This window comes from Vanessa tameamea, chromosome 11, assembly GCF_037043105.1.
Source record: "Vanessa tameamea isolate UH-Manoa-2023 chromosome 11, ilVanTame1 primary haplotype, whole genome shotgun sequence".
In the NCBI taxonomy this organism is placed as follows: domain Eukaryota; kingdom Metazoa; phylum Arthropoda; class Insecta; order Lepidoptera; family Nymphalidae; genus Vanessa; species Vanessa tameamea.
In genome coordinates, this window is record NC_087319.1 from 8,759,357 (window position 1) to 8,778,699 (window position 19,343).

At 32.3% G+C, this 19,343-nt stretch overlaps 1 protein-coding gene across 2 annotated transcripts in view; it reads right to left on the reverse strand.

The window, feature by feature from the left end:
* Positions 1 to 19,343, reverse strand: part of LOC113402597 (lysine-specific demethylase 3A-like) — a 131,887-nt gene that overhangs the window by 61,457 nt on the left and 51,087 nt on the right. The window contains exons 1-2 of one of the 2 annotated variants that reach the window (XM_026642894.2): positions 13,107 to 13,243; positions 6,546 to 6,657 (exon numbers count right to left, since the gene is read on the reverse strand). In XM_026642894.2, the coding sequence (XP_026498679.2) occupies positions 6,546 to 6,657; positions 13,107 to 13,145 (151 nt within the window). In that variant the 5' untranslated portion in view covers positions 13,146 to 13,243. Of the gene's footprint in view, positions 1 to 6,545; positions 6,658 to 13,106; positions 13,244 to 19,343 lie in introns of those variants that run through there. The other variant, XM_026642893.2, reaches the window with a different exon arrangement.

Consider the following 19,343-nt stretch of genomic DNA (forward strand, 5'->3'; position numbering starts at 1 on the left):
GTAAACCGTTTAAATGTAAAATATTTATTATGATGCCAATAAATTATAGCAATTAAATCGAACATCTTGGCATAAATAATTCATCGGAAATGTTTTTATTATACAATACACTACGAACTAAGGAAGTTTCTACGTAATCTCAAGGTTAAACGAGGAGGTCTATTCATTAAATTATCAAGATAATTTGTTTTTTATGATAAAATTGATTACTTGATTTCGTAAAACAAGTTATTATTTAATTAATTGTCCAACAAATAAGGAACTATTTTGGCCCATCCAAATTGCAATCTTCAATACATATTTCTTGCGAATTGTAAAGTGATATGTGTATTTATAATATAAAAATAAATGAAGATTCATATCTTCATTTATTTTTATTAATATAAATTCATCTTAATTTCTCTTCCAAACTTTCGATAACAACTGCGCCTGTCTGTGTCGCTATTGAAGACACATTTTTTCCCAAATTGACATTGCATAGCTCAGATTGAAGGCATTTCGGTCTGAATATGTTTGTACAATTAACATGTTCAATGAACAAAGTTTAGTCATTAAATAATTAGTTTTATTTTAATTTTTACATCATATGATACTTATATTCTTAATAATTTAAAATATTTATGAATCAGAAAAGATATTGAACGTACGATAAAAAGTAATGGATATTATGTAGGCACTGAATGAGTAAATAACAAAATGTTACTTCGTTAACAGTATAAATTATTCATCATGTTAATTCTATTACAATAATTATCGTATACTTTTAGCCTAACTAGTTAGGTAAATTCTTAAAGTAATGTCAATTCAAGGTCAAAGTAGTTTGTTTATTTACCATTTTTTCGATTGAATTTGACTATATAAAAATGCACAATATTTTGTGTAAAAACATTAACAACTAGTAATTTTTAAACTATATAAATATTAGTGATCGCATCGAGCCACAAGTTGTGATTGATTGAGTTTGATTTCATTTAACAGGTTTAAAATAATACTCTGCGGAAACAGTACAATAAAATCACCGTGCTAAATTATTAACTATAGGTAGTCTAAGAATAAATAAATATTATCAATGTCTATAAATTCGCGTCGCGTTCATGGCCGCGATCCCAGCTGGCCATTGTTCTTTACATAACGACAACGTGACGAGCGCGACTTCACTTATTCATTACGCTTACGCCAGCGCCCGCGCTTGCCGGAGCCTCGTCCGCGTTTCACGGTGTCGATTTCCCTGACTATTGTTTTTGTAATCTTAAAGCTAATCTATGCATGTATTTTATTCCCACTGTAATTATATTCTAGTCAGCAGTTCGCATTTTGCTTATCGTATATTCGTATTATTGTTTCATTTTAATATAACCACAAACATTGCTGATCAACGTAATATTATCTGTTCGGTTGATGTCACAATTTAAAAAAAACCCGATAATAATACAATGACATTCTTTACTTAAAGGTCACACTTACACGATTCAATTTGAAGTATAGTGTAAATATTTGAGCAATGTGCGACGCAACTGTAGTAAATTTGACTAACATATTTGCATTAAATATTAAGCAGTTTATTTTGTATTTATATAGTAGTATTTAAAATAAGAAATATTTAATTTTAAAAAGAAATCTTCTACGGCCTCTGATTCGACATTGACGTAAAAATGTGGAATAAAAAAATTTGAAAACCTTGTGAAACGAAACAAAGAATTTTATATTGCGGTCGTAAATCATTTATAACGATCCATTTATAATAACAGGCCATTGTTGTCTATTGATGGGAAGGAAAATAAAGATGCTCATTTTACTGTATCTATTCCTCATCGCTCCGACTGTGTTCCGAGAATTTGCAATATCCAACTTTAGCAACATCAAACAATAGAATAGGATAAATGATACACAGAAAGCAAACAGAACCTTCAAAACAACGTGAAATATCCGTTACGAAAGTTCGTTTACGCGAAAAGTTAATAAAAGCATAAAGCCTTCTACCGACAAGCCGATAAGACCGGCACAGTTAAGACGAATACATGATTCATGCTCAACTTAGTCGTGTGTCACTGACCTTCACGTAATTGCGTCCGGATGTGCGCCTGCCATAACACCGTGTACTTAATCATGCCACGTTCCGTTTCACACAGGGCACCCAAACAAAGCAAGCTCGAATTGAGTCACTTGAAATTTTTACGTCCCCTTAAACTTCAATTCACCTCATTAGAATCAGGTGGGCTAAGAATGGGGTAAGTGCATTTCTGCACGATTTGTGTAGAAAAAAACATCCAAAACCTCCACCCTACAAAACGTGCGCGACATGTCACTTCGACTCCTCCGCCACCCTTTTTAACCCTAGGGACGTCCTCCGGCTCATGTCGGTCCGTATTCAAATTTAATATTGTTACTTTTATAAGACTTTACAGTGGGAGCAATATGAAAAATATATAACGTTTAAATGAAAGCTAATATTACAAAACACCACTCACTAAACGAAAAACAACAGAAAGAAAAATATTCAATGTGGTTTTTTGCTTTATTCTTTTTATATTTATTTAATTACAACATACAAGTACTAATATAACAATACGATTTAAAAAATTGTGATTAAATTTATCAAATGTATGAATAATACATAGGTACGTATATTTAAACAGAGATTTATTTTACATTAATTAAGAATGTCATTCAAGTTCAGTAGTAATATATTCCAAATTACGAAACTATTAAGATTTCTCTTTAATAAACATTAGCAAAATTTGAAAGTTACGCAACCGAGTAAGCTATCTGCATACTTGTATACATTAAAGACTGAGAGGCGATACGCCGGTGCATTTAACGGTAAATATGTAAAATTATGCAAACAGCGCGCCGAGGCAGGCATGTGCACGTAAAATTTGTACCCAGGACCAGAATGCAGATTGCTTAGTTAACGAATAACACAATCACATATAATACATTTATCGGTATGGTAAAAACAAATAAAAGGGAAATCTGTTTAAGATTAAATTAATTATTAGAGTCAAAACGAATATGACTTAAAGAATAAAATATTAACTTATAATAAATACTTATTTAAAGATTAACGAAAGAAATTATTATTCTCATTATATAAATTTCATTGATGTGAAGGTCAAAAATAACGATATCTATAATTAGAAGTTAGTAATCGATGTTTCATTCGGCTCACAAGATATGGTAATGATGACCTTAGAGTCGCATAACTTATCAACGATGTAAACACGCATAGTCATGATTCTAATTTAAAATATATTCATTTTTATGAAAAAAATGTTTTGTCAGAACAAGGGCACAAGGACAACTTCGATCATATCATAAACCTGTTTTGTTATTATGTTATTAATAGTAATTTCAACCTTAAACATCTAACGTCATATTTACATAAAGTTACGTAACTATTGACGAGGAAAAATACTTAATTAAACTTAGATATGGATTTTTTTATTATATAATACTCATTTCTATAATTAACTATTGCAATTATATTAATGTGTTTTCGATTAGAATCTAAGCTTTTTCTATTAGAGATAACGTCACAGGGTTTGTACAAAGCATAATTGTAAGAGATCACAATTAGAACAAATCGAAATATATAAAAAAAAAAAAATTAAAACTATTATTTTATTATGAAAAACAAGAGAACAACTTCGCCCATAATTGATTCCAGATTGTTTTGTGTAAGCATGGTTTCGGAAGGCGACTGGCTCTGTTACTCGAGCGAAAGCAATTAAAATCAGATTGTTCAGTAAACAAACGAGGCAAGCCGCGGATGCCGATCCAATATCCGAATTCCGCTTAATTCCGCTTATCTCACAAAGGGCTGTCGCTTGCACGTCCCTTTGTAATTTACATAACATGTGCACGTTATACTTGCATTGTATCGTACGTGTCATTAAGTTCCTATTAAAGCCGATGAAAACTTCCCTAATATTGTTTCGTATGAAGATGAACGATAAGTGTTATACTTCTAGTATGTCATTATTACTAAACTAATTATGATGAGATTCAAAGAAACTATAGACTTGTTTGCTTTATAATAACTGGAAACGCTTTTTTCAGATTTTATTTCAAGATACCTAAAAAATAATCAACAATGTTTACCAAACTATCAAACGAAATAACCCACCAACCTTGGTCGCCCGACTAGTTTAAAGTTCAAACTTGTTCTGGCGAGGCAGTTTAGTTTTCAACGAAAGTGACTGAACTTCGATGAACAGTAAGTTTAAGCGATTCAAGTAATATTAGTCCCGAAGTCCGGACCCACCGTTCGCAACTTTGAAAGTAATATAAAGTTTTCTCTCTGAATATACTACAATAGCTTTTGTAAGGCGGGGTGAGGAACTTTTATATTACACAGAAGCCGTTCACTTATCGATGGAAGCTGCAATATTACCATTACCAGTAATTAAAACATCATATTACGTTTTCTTCTTTATTTTAATAATAAATAATTAATTACGATAGATGTTTAGTTCCAGTTTACAATTTTCAGATTTTATGAAATATTATTTTTATACCAAGGATATTTAAGAGCAAAATATATAAAATAATACTACAGATATTAATTAGTCTAATATTTGATCTACTTTTAGGAACTGACGTCATTACTATTATCTTTCAAACTAGCATTTTGTGGCGTCACAGCTGTCACAGACAATCGTGTAGTAGCGACTATAGCGGAGCTTTCGAATATTCAATTTAATTATTGTTGTCACTTTTGTATAGGATAAATTAGATCTAGATAGACTGTTGTGTATACAATTATATTTATCATATATTAAATTTAGAAATGTATTTCGTTCTATTGTCGTAAAAATCATAACGAATATGACAGACATTATACATGATGTATGTATTATAATATAATTATAAGTAACGCAAATTATACAGGACTCGCGTAATTTATTTTAATTCAAGATAAATTCAATCAAAGCCCGGCAATTTAAAGTTTTTCGAAACGACAATACGGTCTACATTTAACTGCAGACCTGTTTAAACATAACAACAGAATCTAATTCTATAAGTATTCCATTGTGGTTATGTTAACAAAAGTATACAAATGCAAACTTAATTACATGAAGGAAATTGAGCAACAAATTCTTGTTTTTATTTTAACAAATCAGATTTTTATAGTGAAATAGAATAAGAGATTGTATATATGATAAATAATTTAAAAAACCAGATATAAGATTAGAAAACGCCACGATGTGCTACACTTTATATCAACATAAATATATTATAAAGTATAAAATTGTATACATTTATTCACACGCAATTTGGTAATATTTTTAAATATTCAAATTATAATATCTATTTAATTATCGTTCCTTTATTCAACATAACCTAAAATGCTATTAATTAGTAGTAGCAGACATTACCGGAGAGCCTAAATCGGAAGTTAATGGAGATATTTATTGCGTCGCAGTCCATTGCAAATGGCCGCCAACGCCGATAATACCGCCATCGCCATACCGTCATCCATCTTTGCAGCAATCACCAGTCAAAGCGCGGACATTAGAGAAAGTATGGGGTACGGAAGTGCTGATTTATTGTACACCCACGCTCTGAACGATCATTGTTTAAAGCTTTTATAGTTTACATTTATTGGGCTGTCGTTACGTTCTAAGAGATATATGTGTAATATATCAATGATGGTTATAACAATGTACATATTTCATTGTTGTAGTTAAATAAATCCCTATAAAAATGAGTATTATTAAATTCAATTCTTGATTAGTTATTAATTATACATGCTTACATATATTAACCTATAGACTGTATAGTTTTTTTTCTTTTTTTATTTTTACTTAAATTAATCGAATAATAGTTTGAGCCGAATGATGTATGATATTTAATCATTTTTATTATTATTTAAAAACCGAAAACAGCTGGGACATTTAAAAAAAAAGTTTTTCTTATATTTGTTTTTTTTTTAAGAATGCATTCCCTAATCTTATAAGGTTTTTAATGATGATGAGTTTTATAAACTATCGATAGAGAATTATAAAATAATATCAAAGGGTTGGGAAGATATCTTTGTGTTTCAGAAATGTTAAGCTTGAGTAGATGACCAGAGATGTATTACAGAAGGCAAACAATCTGACTGACAGACTTAGTCAGTGCATCTGAATAGTTAGAATCTCTATAAGCTGTTCAAACGTACCATTCGCCTTTACAAACGGCTTAATGTGTTCCAGAGATTCACACTGAATCAGGCCTTGCAAGGCTTTTCTAAATCTAATATATTATGTTAATTAATAATACGAAATTACTAAATCATATTTTAATATTTTATGTTATATACATACATGTATGGAAAAACTACTTATCCAATTGATATGTAATATTCGAGCGAATAGATCGTTTATCGAATGTTCATAATATCTACACGACACCTCTAATTGGTTAAATGAAAATAGCACGGTATAAAATTAATATTTTACTTTATATTATCTTTTAGGTATAGCCTAAATTCACAACTCTACCAATTCATATTTCAATATGATTGGTATATTCCTAGCATGAATAAAAAAAAAGTAAATTACCTGCAGGTTGTGGTGGCGGTTCTGTGGTAGTAAGCTGACCGTTGCTTCGGACGCTCGCTTTTTTCCTGCCTCCAGTAGTCGCTGGGCTCTTCGTTGCTTCTCTTTCAACTCTCTATAACAATAAATAGATTATAAATATCATCACAATGTAATATGTCATTGTAAAATGTTACAACTAATGCTGTTAAACGTAACACTTTCGGTAACGATATATCATATCAATCCATAAAAATAAATGCACATTTTGTATAACATTATTTCCTACAAATAGATTGCAAGTGGATTTTAAGCCAATTCACATGCAAACGATTAAACAGAATATAGCATATGTATATTTATCTACTAAATATAAAGCTTGAGGTTGTATTTTAACGACTTGTGATTAGCAGAGCGTTCTGCTGGCTCATTAAAATCTAATTTAGGTCACTCTAATCGCTAGTCTTGGCATATTAAAAACAAAGACAATTTTGACGTAAAGTAAATATCAAAGATATAAAATATGTTATATTCTTTAAGACGCAAAACGTTTAGTATATTCACTCAAAAAACCCTTCAAAATAGAACAATTCAGACGTGAAGGCGTAATCCACTTATTGTAGCTGACAGACAAATCTTGGGTCCGACTGTTGCTGAGTCACCGTTCACGATTCTGCTGGTCACGACTCAAGACTCAAAGCTATGGTCCGCCGACACAGCGACGCACCTCCACTTATTACGCTGACTTGCTAAAATGTATTTCACTGTACTGCACTAATGCTGATTGATACTCGATCGCGATAAGCTGTTAATTGATTGCTGCTCTCGATTCTATTACGTTATTCAACTTTCTCTCGTAGCCAATCTGTTATAGCGTTTCTGGTGTTTATACATTCTAAATCATAATGAGTCAAACAAATTCATTAATTTTTTTACTTAATTTCTGGTGTAGCAGTTATCTACGAGTTCGTAAGGAAAACAATATTTTATTATTTTCTTAGGATTTGATGAACAAAACAAGCTGAGTTGGTCAAATAACAACAATTATTAAGCAAAAATATTAATGCAACTGACATAATGACAATAATTCCTTAAAAATCATGTAAGAGAATTGGGGGATCACGAACATAGGTTGTATGTGGCACGTCATGCGATGTGTATTGAAAAATGGGGCAGCCGGGTAGGGTGCTGGGTGTGAGACGGGGTAAGCTGACTGTTTATCTGCACCTACGAACTGTATATCCTAACAATGCGCTTCGTCATCGGGAAACTGAAAAACAACGTTTCTAAACTAACAATAAGGTAATGCTCAAACCACAATAAATTGTCGTACTTTTTCAATATCATTAAAAAAAACACGTTAGAAACATATATCGAGTATTTTTTTCAAAATTGACTTATTTTTAAACGTTATTCCCGTAAGCTTTATAATTATTGTTGCTTTGTTTATTGTTAACCCACGTTAATTTTTATGGATTATTCATTTATGCCCGTTGGTACCTTCTCTCCACTTAAGGTCATCAATCAATTTCAAAGGACAACATGATGGATCGTCTGATATTATACATTATATTTCACACCGTGACACACAAAGTAATAACACAAGATAGCGTAGTGAAAGTGAAACACGGAGAAAGTGTGCACGCTATATGACTGACCTACGCAATCTGACTCCGAAGTGGGCCACGGTTGCTTACCCAACAATCGCGCGATGCATATCGTTGTCAACCCGACAATTAACATACCTATTTGCCACCAATAATTTTGATACGAATAAAAACAAAACTCATGTTATCAGTTAAATTTGGAATTATAATAAAAGTAATTAAGTATAATTATTCACGTACACCAAAAAAACGTAAGTCAAATACAAATAAAACATTTTTATCAATTAAAGAGATAAAATCGTCATTGTTACATAACTATTACGAAGATATTTTCAATAAAACCTAACAGAAGTCATCGTACTTACAATAAGTAACTACAGTCAACGCAACGAGTATTTACATCCAAAGTAACAATTTTCCTACAGTCTCTCTCTCACTACACTCCGTCCTCCTTTTCGACACGTGTTTCCCCTCTTGAAAGGTTACGGACCTTTCATTTAAAATACTTATTATGACAAAGGAAGTGTGGAATATTCTATATCGTTTTTTTTATTCAACAATGAGAGCTCCTAATTGAAGTTCTTATTAAAATGTAACAATAACATTACGAAATCATAAAATGTTATTTTATAATATTAATGCAAATAAAGCCACGTCCTGCCTAACGACTGAAACGAAACCACTGTTTATTGTTTTATTCGACTGTTTATTCATTTGTGAAAGGAAATGTGAAGCATTACTTTATAGAACTTAAAGTTTTATATAAATATATTTGTATGGGCGTTCATAAAAGCCAACGATCCATTTTATGCCACCATAACCCTTCCGTGTCAGTCACCCCCGGTAGAAGGGTAACATATACATATACCTTATTTCTTCATAAAGGAATGACCTTTAATGTATAAATACTGGAAAGTAAATAAAGTTATACGTTCCATGTTCTTAAGCTATACTTTTGGTGTACTAGCATGCTATTTAAGAATTGAAAGCTATTACTTTTTCATAATTCGGGACAATATGGTTTTAAATTACAGTTTATTCAGCGTTCTTCTTAATGTATGCAAATGAAAGACATCATTTTGAAAATGAAAAAAATGAAAACAAACAAATAACTTCTCCCTAAAAAAAATAACATTTATGCGTGTACGTTTTGTAGAGTCCATATTATACGATTTGATTGATTTACACAAGTAATAGCAACAAAAGTTTTAATTAAATTTCGGAATAAACTTTGAAATTCAGTTTAAGCATTTTGCCATTCCGTTTGAGTTTATTTATATTTTATTATCATATCTAAAGCAAGCACAAAAACAATAAATTCAACTTTTGTTAATCAGTTTTAGTTATGTAGTTATGATGGTTTTTAAAGGTTATAACTGTTTGAGGACAAATTTATATACCTACCTATATAGTAAGTATACTAAGAGTCTTAATTTCTAATAAAACTTTATAATCAAATCATAAAAATTCGATGCATGTTTAATCCATACCTAAGAACAGTATCAAATTCAAATAAAAATTAAGAAACACTCGATTTTAAACAATAATTATATAACGATTTATTTAACATTATGTTAATTTGTTGAAAAAGGTATATAGATACCGCTGCTACTGAGCTTACGGGTTACGGTATTACAATGATATCTTTACATTGAATTCACTATTAATTACTGTAACATGACAATAAGTGCTTTTATTAGCCTACTTGAATGAAGATATATTTTTTAAGTTTTGACAAAAATGGCAAACAAAACCAATATAAATTATACCGAATGACTAAGGAAGTAATTAGAAGCGGACTGCGGCCCGAAACTAATCTGAATTCGACAAGGCCCGGTCTGTAATGGTCTCGGCACAAATTGAACTGCGATTGCTACGATACAAACAGTAGATCCAATTAACATTATTTGCAATACAACGAATATTGATAAAGAGTTCGGTAATTTTATCAAAACGGTATATAATTACGACCTTTTTTATATATATGCTAGAGGTTATTTCTGTAGACACTAATTAGACGAAAAACTTGTATATTAATTATAATATAGATAGCGCTGCTACCTACACAGACGGATAAAGATGTCAATGAAATCCATGTCCTTGAGTCTCACCTATAATAAGTCGAAATTGTTGTCAATAATTTCAAGCTGAATAAAATCTTTATATGTATATTTTATCTTTATTTACAATTGGTTGATCTGCATACAATTTACATGATAAATTATGGTCGATTGATGGAAAAATAAAATAACGATTCAACGATGGTACGTTTGTTAGTGTTCGTGTAACTTCCGATCTGACTGATTACTAGATTTAACATATATACTTTTTGTATCGATAAAAATTGTGCAGGGCTATGTTTATTCTAAATAAATGTTGGGTTAGTAGGTACTAACTATACTTAATACCTGAACTTTCGGGGACAAACATATTTTGCTATCATTTTTTAATTGTATAACAGGAAAAATATAGATAATACTCTTATCTGTCAATGTGACTTACTACATTGAACCTTTGAACGTAGAGCTTTGCGTAGGTTGTAATCACATTAGACAGATTCATTTTTCTAAATATTAATATTCACCTACGCTGACATCGAAACCGATACAATAACGGTTGGTAGATATTGCGGAAAAATACGAATGAATATGAATGATAATATTCAACATATATGATTGATGACATTGATATGCTGTGGGTAATTTAAATTAGTCATAATATAAAACATAAAATTATGAATAGAATATCATATTTGAAAAATAAATTTTTATTTACAGAAGTCGCTTATATTATACCAAGATAAAACATTATTAAGGTTTTCTCAATCTTCAATAAATAAAAGTTTAGTTTTCTCATTTCTTGCCATATGCCTACATCGTACATCGATTTACTGCCCACATATCTATCAAAGCCATCAAAACTCAATATACGCACACAAACGAACGCCGTATGTACATACAGTTGTTTAACGACGCGGGCGTGTTGTACCGCACATTATCGCAGGGGCTTTGTGGAAGGCCTTTGATATGCACAATAAACAAGGAGGGCATTGTGGGCGAGTGTAGTGAACTGTAGCCAGCAGGTATGCTTTCAACTATACAACTGGACGTTATCGATGCACGGCGCTAGCATGCTACGATTGTGCTCCAGTAATTGTAACGTTTATCATTTATTCACATAATCGCATTACACTGATATTGTGTACAGTATTAACGTTTGATATTCAGAATGGTTAGTACATTTATTAATATGTAGTTTTCATGATTCTATTTTTGAAAAATGTTTGCTACAATATTGAACTTCATATAAAAAAATCATAATGGAATATTCTAGTTTTATAATATTTTATAAGCAACGTAAATATGTAAGTTCTAAATGTAATTTATTACCCAAAGACGTAAGACATACAAAGGAAAAATGTACTCTATTCCCCTATTGAATCAGGATTCTTGGGAAGGCTTGCCACGTAACGCTTTAACGTTATGCTGTTTCTTTCTATTTCCGTCCCTCTCTTTAGACGTGCCTCCACGTTTGGGTCTATTATAGGGAGAAAAAAGAAATCAGGGTAATTCTTAATTCTAAATATAATTTTGCAGTTTTAAGACATTTTACGACATACTTATTAATTCAAAAAGATTAAATATCAAATAATAATATAAACTATGCGTACGTGACATTCTTAGCAGTAGATCCGACGAATCTTACGTAAATAACTGTAAAAATAAAGTAGCTTGTCATATAGTCTTAGACAGTCTTGGCGATCCTAATAATTTCATCAGTTCCTTACCAAAAATTGGATAGCATATTTGAAGTATTGTTTAAATACGGCATTAGAAACATTAAAAAAGGTTCATCACCAGTCCATCATAACCTCGATAGTTCATTGAAACCGACATGCAGCTTTGTAATGTTCTTATTTTTTCTAGTCACGCAGACCGGTACATCTCAAATGAATAGCTTTGGATTGCACGTAATGCAATCCAAAGTAATATTGTCGTTTTGTTACACCCCAGTGCAATTAGTCTACATCAATAAATAGTATACGATAACTGTATCAATATACACGACGTCGAAGATGTCTCTACGTCGTAAATCATAAATCCATCACCCATTTAACGCAGGAAGTTCGATAGCGGGTGAATGGCCTATTGAATGTCAGGTGATTTATATTCCTTAAGCTCAGCATAATCAGCTTCCTGTTTAGATACATCAGTATTTAGTTTGTACGCCTATTAATGTTGTTACTTATTAATATTCAAAAATATCATATAAGTAAATAATTATTATTCGAATCTATTAATTATATTATTCATGGATTAATCGATCATTTAGAATTTATATTTTCATCATTAGTGATAGAGAGTTAACAATTACCTGTCAATTTATTTAGTTCATTAAACAACAATAAAATTGATCACAATTAGTTTCAAGAATAGAATGAATACTAAGCAATGTAATTATCTCTTCAGTTCAAAAAATAAACGATCATCAATAACATGCGAGGCTGAATAAAAAATGACATAATTAATAGTCATTATCTTATGAGTTGAAGTATTACGTAATGCAGCTGCATGCTCCGGTCGACCCCGACAGTAACAGTACTTATTGAGGCAAGTGAGCTATGTACCTACATTCGTACCGTTTAAATACCTACCTCTAGCGTATATAGCGGCATTATCATCAGAGCTCAACCTAATAGGATTGTGGAAAGGACATGTTTCGCGACAATTTAATACTATCAAGGGATTACATAATACGTAATACTGATACAAATTTAATTGCTACTTGGGAATTGAAAATGTCTTTATATGCTTGGTTATATTTTAAATTGTTTTTTTAAATGTCGTAATCACTATTACAGCGACAAAGGCAGTTGCTTATTACATAACCAAGCTCAACGGACTTACGAGCATAACACTAAACTGCATAAAAACTTCCGAAAGAGACATTACGATACAATGACCCGAAGAGTACTTACGGCGCACGACACACCATTCAAAGAAATAATCCCGTACATTTCCAATGCAATCGTTAGCACAATTTCACAAAAAACTTTCTCAGAGCGAATATAAAAAGAAATACCACTTCGCCTCGGGTTGTACCATACTATGTTCATACGGGCGTTGTATTCCCTGTGCATTTATCTCAATGTGGACGGAGCGCTGGAGGGCAAGAGTGCAACACGACTTGTCTGACTGCTACCTCCCGCCCCGAGCCTCACCTTCTAACCGGTATCCCTAGCCCGCTCCCAAGCTAAGTCGGCCCTCTCTAACTAGATTACAACGTAAATATGGCCATTGGCTACCGATTAGTAAGACCGGTTTTCGAACCAAACATTTAGAATCATGGTAACATTTATCCAAAGCAAATAGGCATAACTTGGTGCAATATAAATAATTACGAATTAAAGTTTATTGATCGTTATCGTAAGTTGTCTTCGACTGTAATTAAATTGTTTTAACAGTCGTTTCAATAGTAAAAGTAAAACAAAACATCCTTGATCTCATGGAGATAAACTTGGATCTGTACCAAATATCTTATATTAACGTTTTTTACGATGCGATTAAAAGAGGAAATGAGTGATAAAATTTCAAATATTATAGTAGAAACTGGGTCGACAAAATTACGGAAATAATATAATTATTGTTTGTTTTTTAATTTATAAACTTATTTTACGTACTTATTTATTTTACGATGAAAAGAAATGTTTAGAATAAACTTATCTTATATGAACTTATAACCAGTTACTGCAACTCGTATGTTTTGTTTTTTAATCGAGATCAAGGAATTCTTCAGGCATAAAACTAAATGTTTATATATTTTTCGATTTCAAGCAAGTTTTAGGCTTCAACTAAGAGCCACGTTTGTGACATGTCAAACAACTAAAATGAAACAATTGCAACCGACTATTTATTATTGGAATATTTCCGGCTTTATTTGATACCGACTGCATTGTTCGTTTGATATTTGCAAAGGCAAGTAAATGGTTTCATGTATGCGTGTCCATGTAGTGCGGTATGTTGTCAGGTAAGATTTATTCACGTAGTTGAGACATGCAGTGGGCGTGCGTGGGACGCAGACAGTACGATCGCACACCGCCTCTGCAATGTTGCGTCTAGAGTATTTAAGCCTGTATTTGGAGCGTTATCGGTTTTTACGGATATATTTTTGTGTACTTGCCAACAAAATCATATAAATTATGTCAACGTATATCGTTTAATCACAATTTATAATCGACAACGTTACATTATATTAAAAAGAGAAATGACGCATGAGCAACATGGAATTGTATTTTAGCTAGCATTATCAAAATAACACTATACAAAGGATTCCAATCAACGAGTGAATGTTTATAAATAGAGTCTCCCCGACTGCGGTCGCTTTATAATACCGAACAAAGGAACAATAACGACTAACAAAGAAGTTAGAAAAGAACAAAAGCAAACATCGAAGCGAGTCAAACAAGCTGTTTCCTTCCAAGGCGACGTAATAACAATAACAATATGGAGACTTGTGCGTGCGTCGGTTAATGATGCATTCGATTGATCTAATTCGGGAGTCAATAGTCGCTAACGTACAAGTTTGTGTAGCTTAAAAGTATCTTAATTGGTATGCGAATTAACGGTCCAGTGATCTGTGTCCGAAAAGAGATAGTTAAACATATTGTACGAAGAAGGAAGGGGGATAGAGCTGTTATCGGGGTGTGGCTATCAGTAGCTACTTTGTATTCAATTTGTACATAAATAGTTGCAGGCGAGTGCATAATATGTATATGTGAAAATGTTTATGCATCTGTATATTAGGCAGTCATGCTCATGCTATTATATGCTAATTAGCTCTCCGATATGTAAGTACACTTTGAAGATAAGAAAATAACTAATGTTATCTTTTATGCAATAAACGATAATATTATGATAATATACTTTGAAATAAAAGATAAACCGCCAATAAAATATTTAATCAGATTATTTCATTGACAAAGTAAATACTGCAATAGCGAGACAAGATAAAAGTATAGGAAAAAAGTAATATAAAAAGATACAAGAAAGTTTGCAGGTGCGCTACATCGTAAATGTCAATGACCAATGATAACCGGTGCTTACAGATAATTATGTGTAACGGACACCGCCGGCGTTGTCCTCGCTGCACAATGGCCACAATTCACCAAAATCACTTCACAATGCTAAGCGGAACATTCAAAATTGGAAACATGTGACGCTAGTGCGGTGAAAGGTAGGATGCGTTCCGTAAACCGTTCCGAGCAACGAGTAACCGAGCGTAGTCGTGCCGGCGCGGGAGAATGGCGCAAACTGGAGCCGGGGGGAGGGAGGGCCCTGCGCGTCACGCCCCGCCCGCCTGCCCGAGCGAGCCCGGCCACCAGACACAGGCTTGCATAATTAATTAGACTTCACACTTCCACTCATACATTGCACCTTCCTTACATGCAAGGTCATCGTTTTCGTTGCTATTTGCGATTATCGGGACCTATTGATAAGCAATCGATGTTTGTTAAAAGTAAAAGTATTTACGTTTTCAATTATCTTATTATATGCAGGGTCATGATAATACTATATCACAGATATATTTTTAATTAATAAAAGTAATTAAAGAAGGAAAATCCCCTTATCTGCATTACATTCTAAATAGCTGAAATGAACGACCATATATAGTTCCAAACTGTTTAAATCGAATTATTCGATCATACTTATCTTATTTAAATGTTTATCGTATTTTATAATCTAATTCAATAATAACTTTAATCTAGGCGGTAGGTAATGATACGTGGCTGTCAAAAACATAACATAAACTGTCATGCAGGTCAAAACTTATATTAACCTTCAAACAAAACGAGAACGAAGTAATGAGTGGCACGTTAAAACAGACCCTTTTGATGTCCCAAGGGGATGGGTCGGGGGATTGCGCGCCAGACGAATCCCGGCATCCCGCACTTGTCGCGATCGATATCGTATCCGCTGCACGGGAACTCGCATTAACTAACTCTGATAGAGCCGGAAAGTCGGCCGATGTTGTTGCAAACTTTACCGATTACACGTACCCAGCTCTCTCTCTTCTCCCTTTATTGTTAATTAATCAAATAAACAGGTCGTTGACATTGATTACGTGCCATTTGCTTAATTTATTGTGACGAATGACATATTTAATTTTAGTCTTATATAATAATAATAATAAATAAATATTGGACAACATCACAAACACTACTCTGATCCCAATGTAAGTAGCTAAAGCACTTGTGTTATGGAAAATCAGAAGTAACGACGGTACGACAAACACCCAGACCCAAGACAACATAGAAAAGTAATGAACTTTTTCTACATCGACTCAGCCGGGAATTGAACCCGAGACCTCGGAGTGGCGTACCCATGAAAACCGGTGTACATACTACTCGACCACGACCTTTGATTTCCTGTTATTCCTGTATCACAATAAATATATGTATAATATTTAAAGTTAACATTACGTTTAAACTGAAAGAACTAACACCAATTAATAACATTTAGCTGCAAAACAAAAACTTAAGAAATTATTATACATTCATCGAGTTTACAACAAAGACAAAACAATAGCAATTTTGCTTTTCACAAAGAAGTACGACATAGTTAATAGGGCGAAGACACAATCAAAGAGAATACATCAACGTAAACAAGTACGCCTGGAGCCAATTCCGCAGTAATAGGAAAAGTTTGAATCGATTCAAGCGGTGAGTCGGCGACTCTCACGGTACACGACTATGAGAAACTTACTGCATTCTAATGTACACAGATCTGGTTGCGCAATTTAAACGTTTATCGATTTCAAATTATTTGTCATTGAACTAAGACGCCTAGTTTCTGACAGATTACTATAATACAAGTTTCAAACTAATGTAGGTAACATTTCCATTTAAAACTTTTGCCAATATGTATACATATTACTAAAACTGTTTGTACAGTATGTATTTCGTATAACTGTAATTAGTTACATATTATCAATGATGAGTGAGTGCACTCTGTGTCCTATTTAGAGTTAAATCGATTTTAAATAATTATAAACGTAAAAAATATAGTTTAATGTATAACAATTGCGTTTATTCTAATTTAGGTGAATTGATTATTTATTCATAAGATTTGGCTGCTACATGAAAAGTTGTTTTGGCAATCGTCCAACTGAAATGGTTTCTGTGAAAATGTACTGAGTTTGCGAGAGATATAACTTCCTTTGCATATAACTTTAGAGCATAAAGACAAGGATATATTGTCTTATATTATTAATTATATAAATATTAGACAATCAGACAATCATTGAAAAATGAGATATTTTAACAATTATTTATTAAATTTATTTTATTTAATAAAACCGATAACGAATTGGAGTTAGTAAAGACAAAAATATAACTTCGAATTTTAGTAGTTATATAATAATTAATAAAAATCGCTTTGATAAGTACATACTGGAGTTTGAAAGTTGTTTAACATTTAATCATCGTGACTCACAGGTTTTTCCGAGACTAATATAATGTGCAAAAAGTCATTAGCAGTCTCATAAACTAAAACGGTCGAAAGTATTGCCAAGCGAAAATGATTCGTTACACTTTTTCAATTCAAACTAGGTAACTGAAAGAGAAAAAAATATTTAAATGATATATCAAGTTAGTTTCACTAACATGTACACATGTGCCCGAGGCGCATATGTAGATGCAATCTAAAAACTATTTTAAAATGCAATTACTAAAGTCGCATTTACATTTTCACTGAACAGTCAGACTGGGATTAAGGCATAGAATTGAGCTCACATGGTGAGGAGAGAGGAATATGCTGGCGCAGCTGAAGGGTAAAGCGTGGATGATTAGTTTGAGTGTACTTTGTGAATCGATAGACCCGAACATTTATAATGCTTCTGTTATCCTCATGCTACGCGTAGATTTCATAAGATGAATTGTTTATGAGTTCTGAGCTCGAGGACTCTTCTCTACAAAGAGGGTCGCCGAACCAGACAAATTGCGGAGAACGCAACCCCTCATGTCAAATCGGAACGCGATGTTCGGCTTAATCGCATTATTGCGAAAGATTTATGTACAGCGAAATTTGCAGTGAAATTAAAAAGGGTGTAAAGTTGATCAATTGTTTTCAATGTTGACATGTTCACGACGAATTAAGGTACATTATACATTTTTTTAAGTTCATTAAAAAATAGCCATAAATAGAAATACTTACGCCATATATAAAAACTTGTAAAATAAATTATACCAACAAGGTCACTTAAGTTAAAGCCGTTTATATTCGAGTCAGGTTGTATCGTCGGACTCAGCATACCTATTAAGATATAGATCAGTCGAAATGTATTTGTTAGTAGTCATTTAAATACATAAACTAATGAATGATGTACTTTGCGTGATTAAAGTTCCTTCAATTGATTACGCATTCACAATCAGCATGATATGCATTCTATACAAGCATTACTCGATAATATTGACACACATGGATAGGCCTAAATTATAGTCAAAACAACGAATGCATACGAAGTGAGCACTAGCAATGTGACTTTCATACCATTACGAAAATATACATATATTAAAGCCATACCGTTCGACGTTCTAAAATTAGTAATGTAGTAACAATAACAAATAACGCGTACCTGTTCCAAACCCTAATTGACGTCGTTACTTTATAAATTTTAATATGTACGACTTCAATGACAGATGAATGTTGAGAACTTTCTGTCTAAAAGAAGAAAAATTGAAGCACTACATAAAAGGAATGAGAAAGTATTAAATTTTTACCCTCGAGTTGATACCTAAAAGCGTAAATAAAGAAATACAATATTTTACCTAACAATTCTGGAGGATAATATTACAAAGCAACGTTATTCTAAAATTTGCCTTTACATTTTAAATGTAATTTACAATGTCGCCCTTTGAACATGTCACCCTACAGATGTTATGTCTCACTGCGCAGTAACTGTCAGTTGTCTTTGATTTAATTTCCTTCTATTTCGCGTTTGTGTTTAGACGACAGTTGACCTACATTCATTTTATCGAAACTTAATATAGTGATCACTCTTTGTTCGTTGCATATTTTTAGTTTATCAATTACGTAACGGGCAACGATATATAAATTCTTTCAATTTGTAAAGATTTTACTATAATCTTATATCAGGCTATGAATTTCAAGGTTATATATTGTCAAGGAAAATGTATGTGAACAATACGACCGCCAGA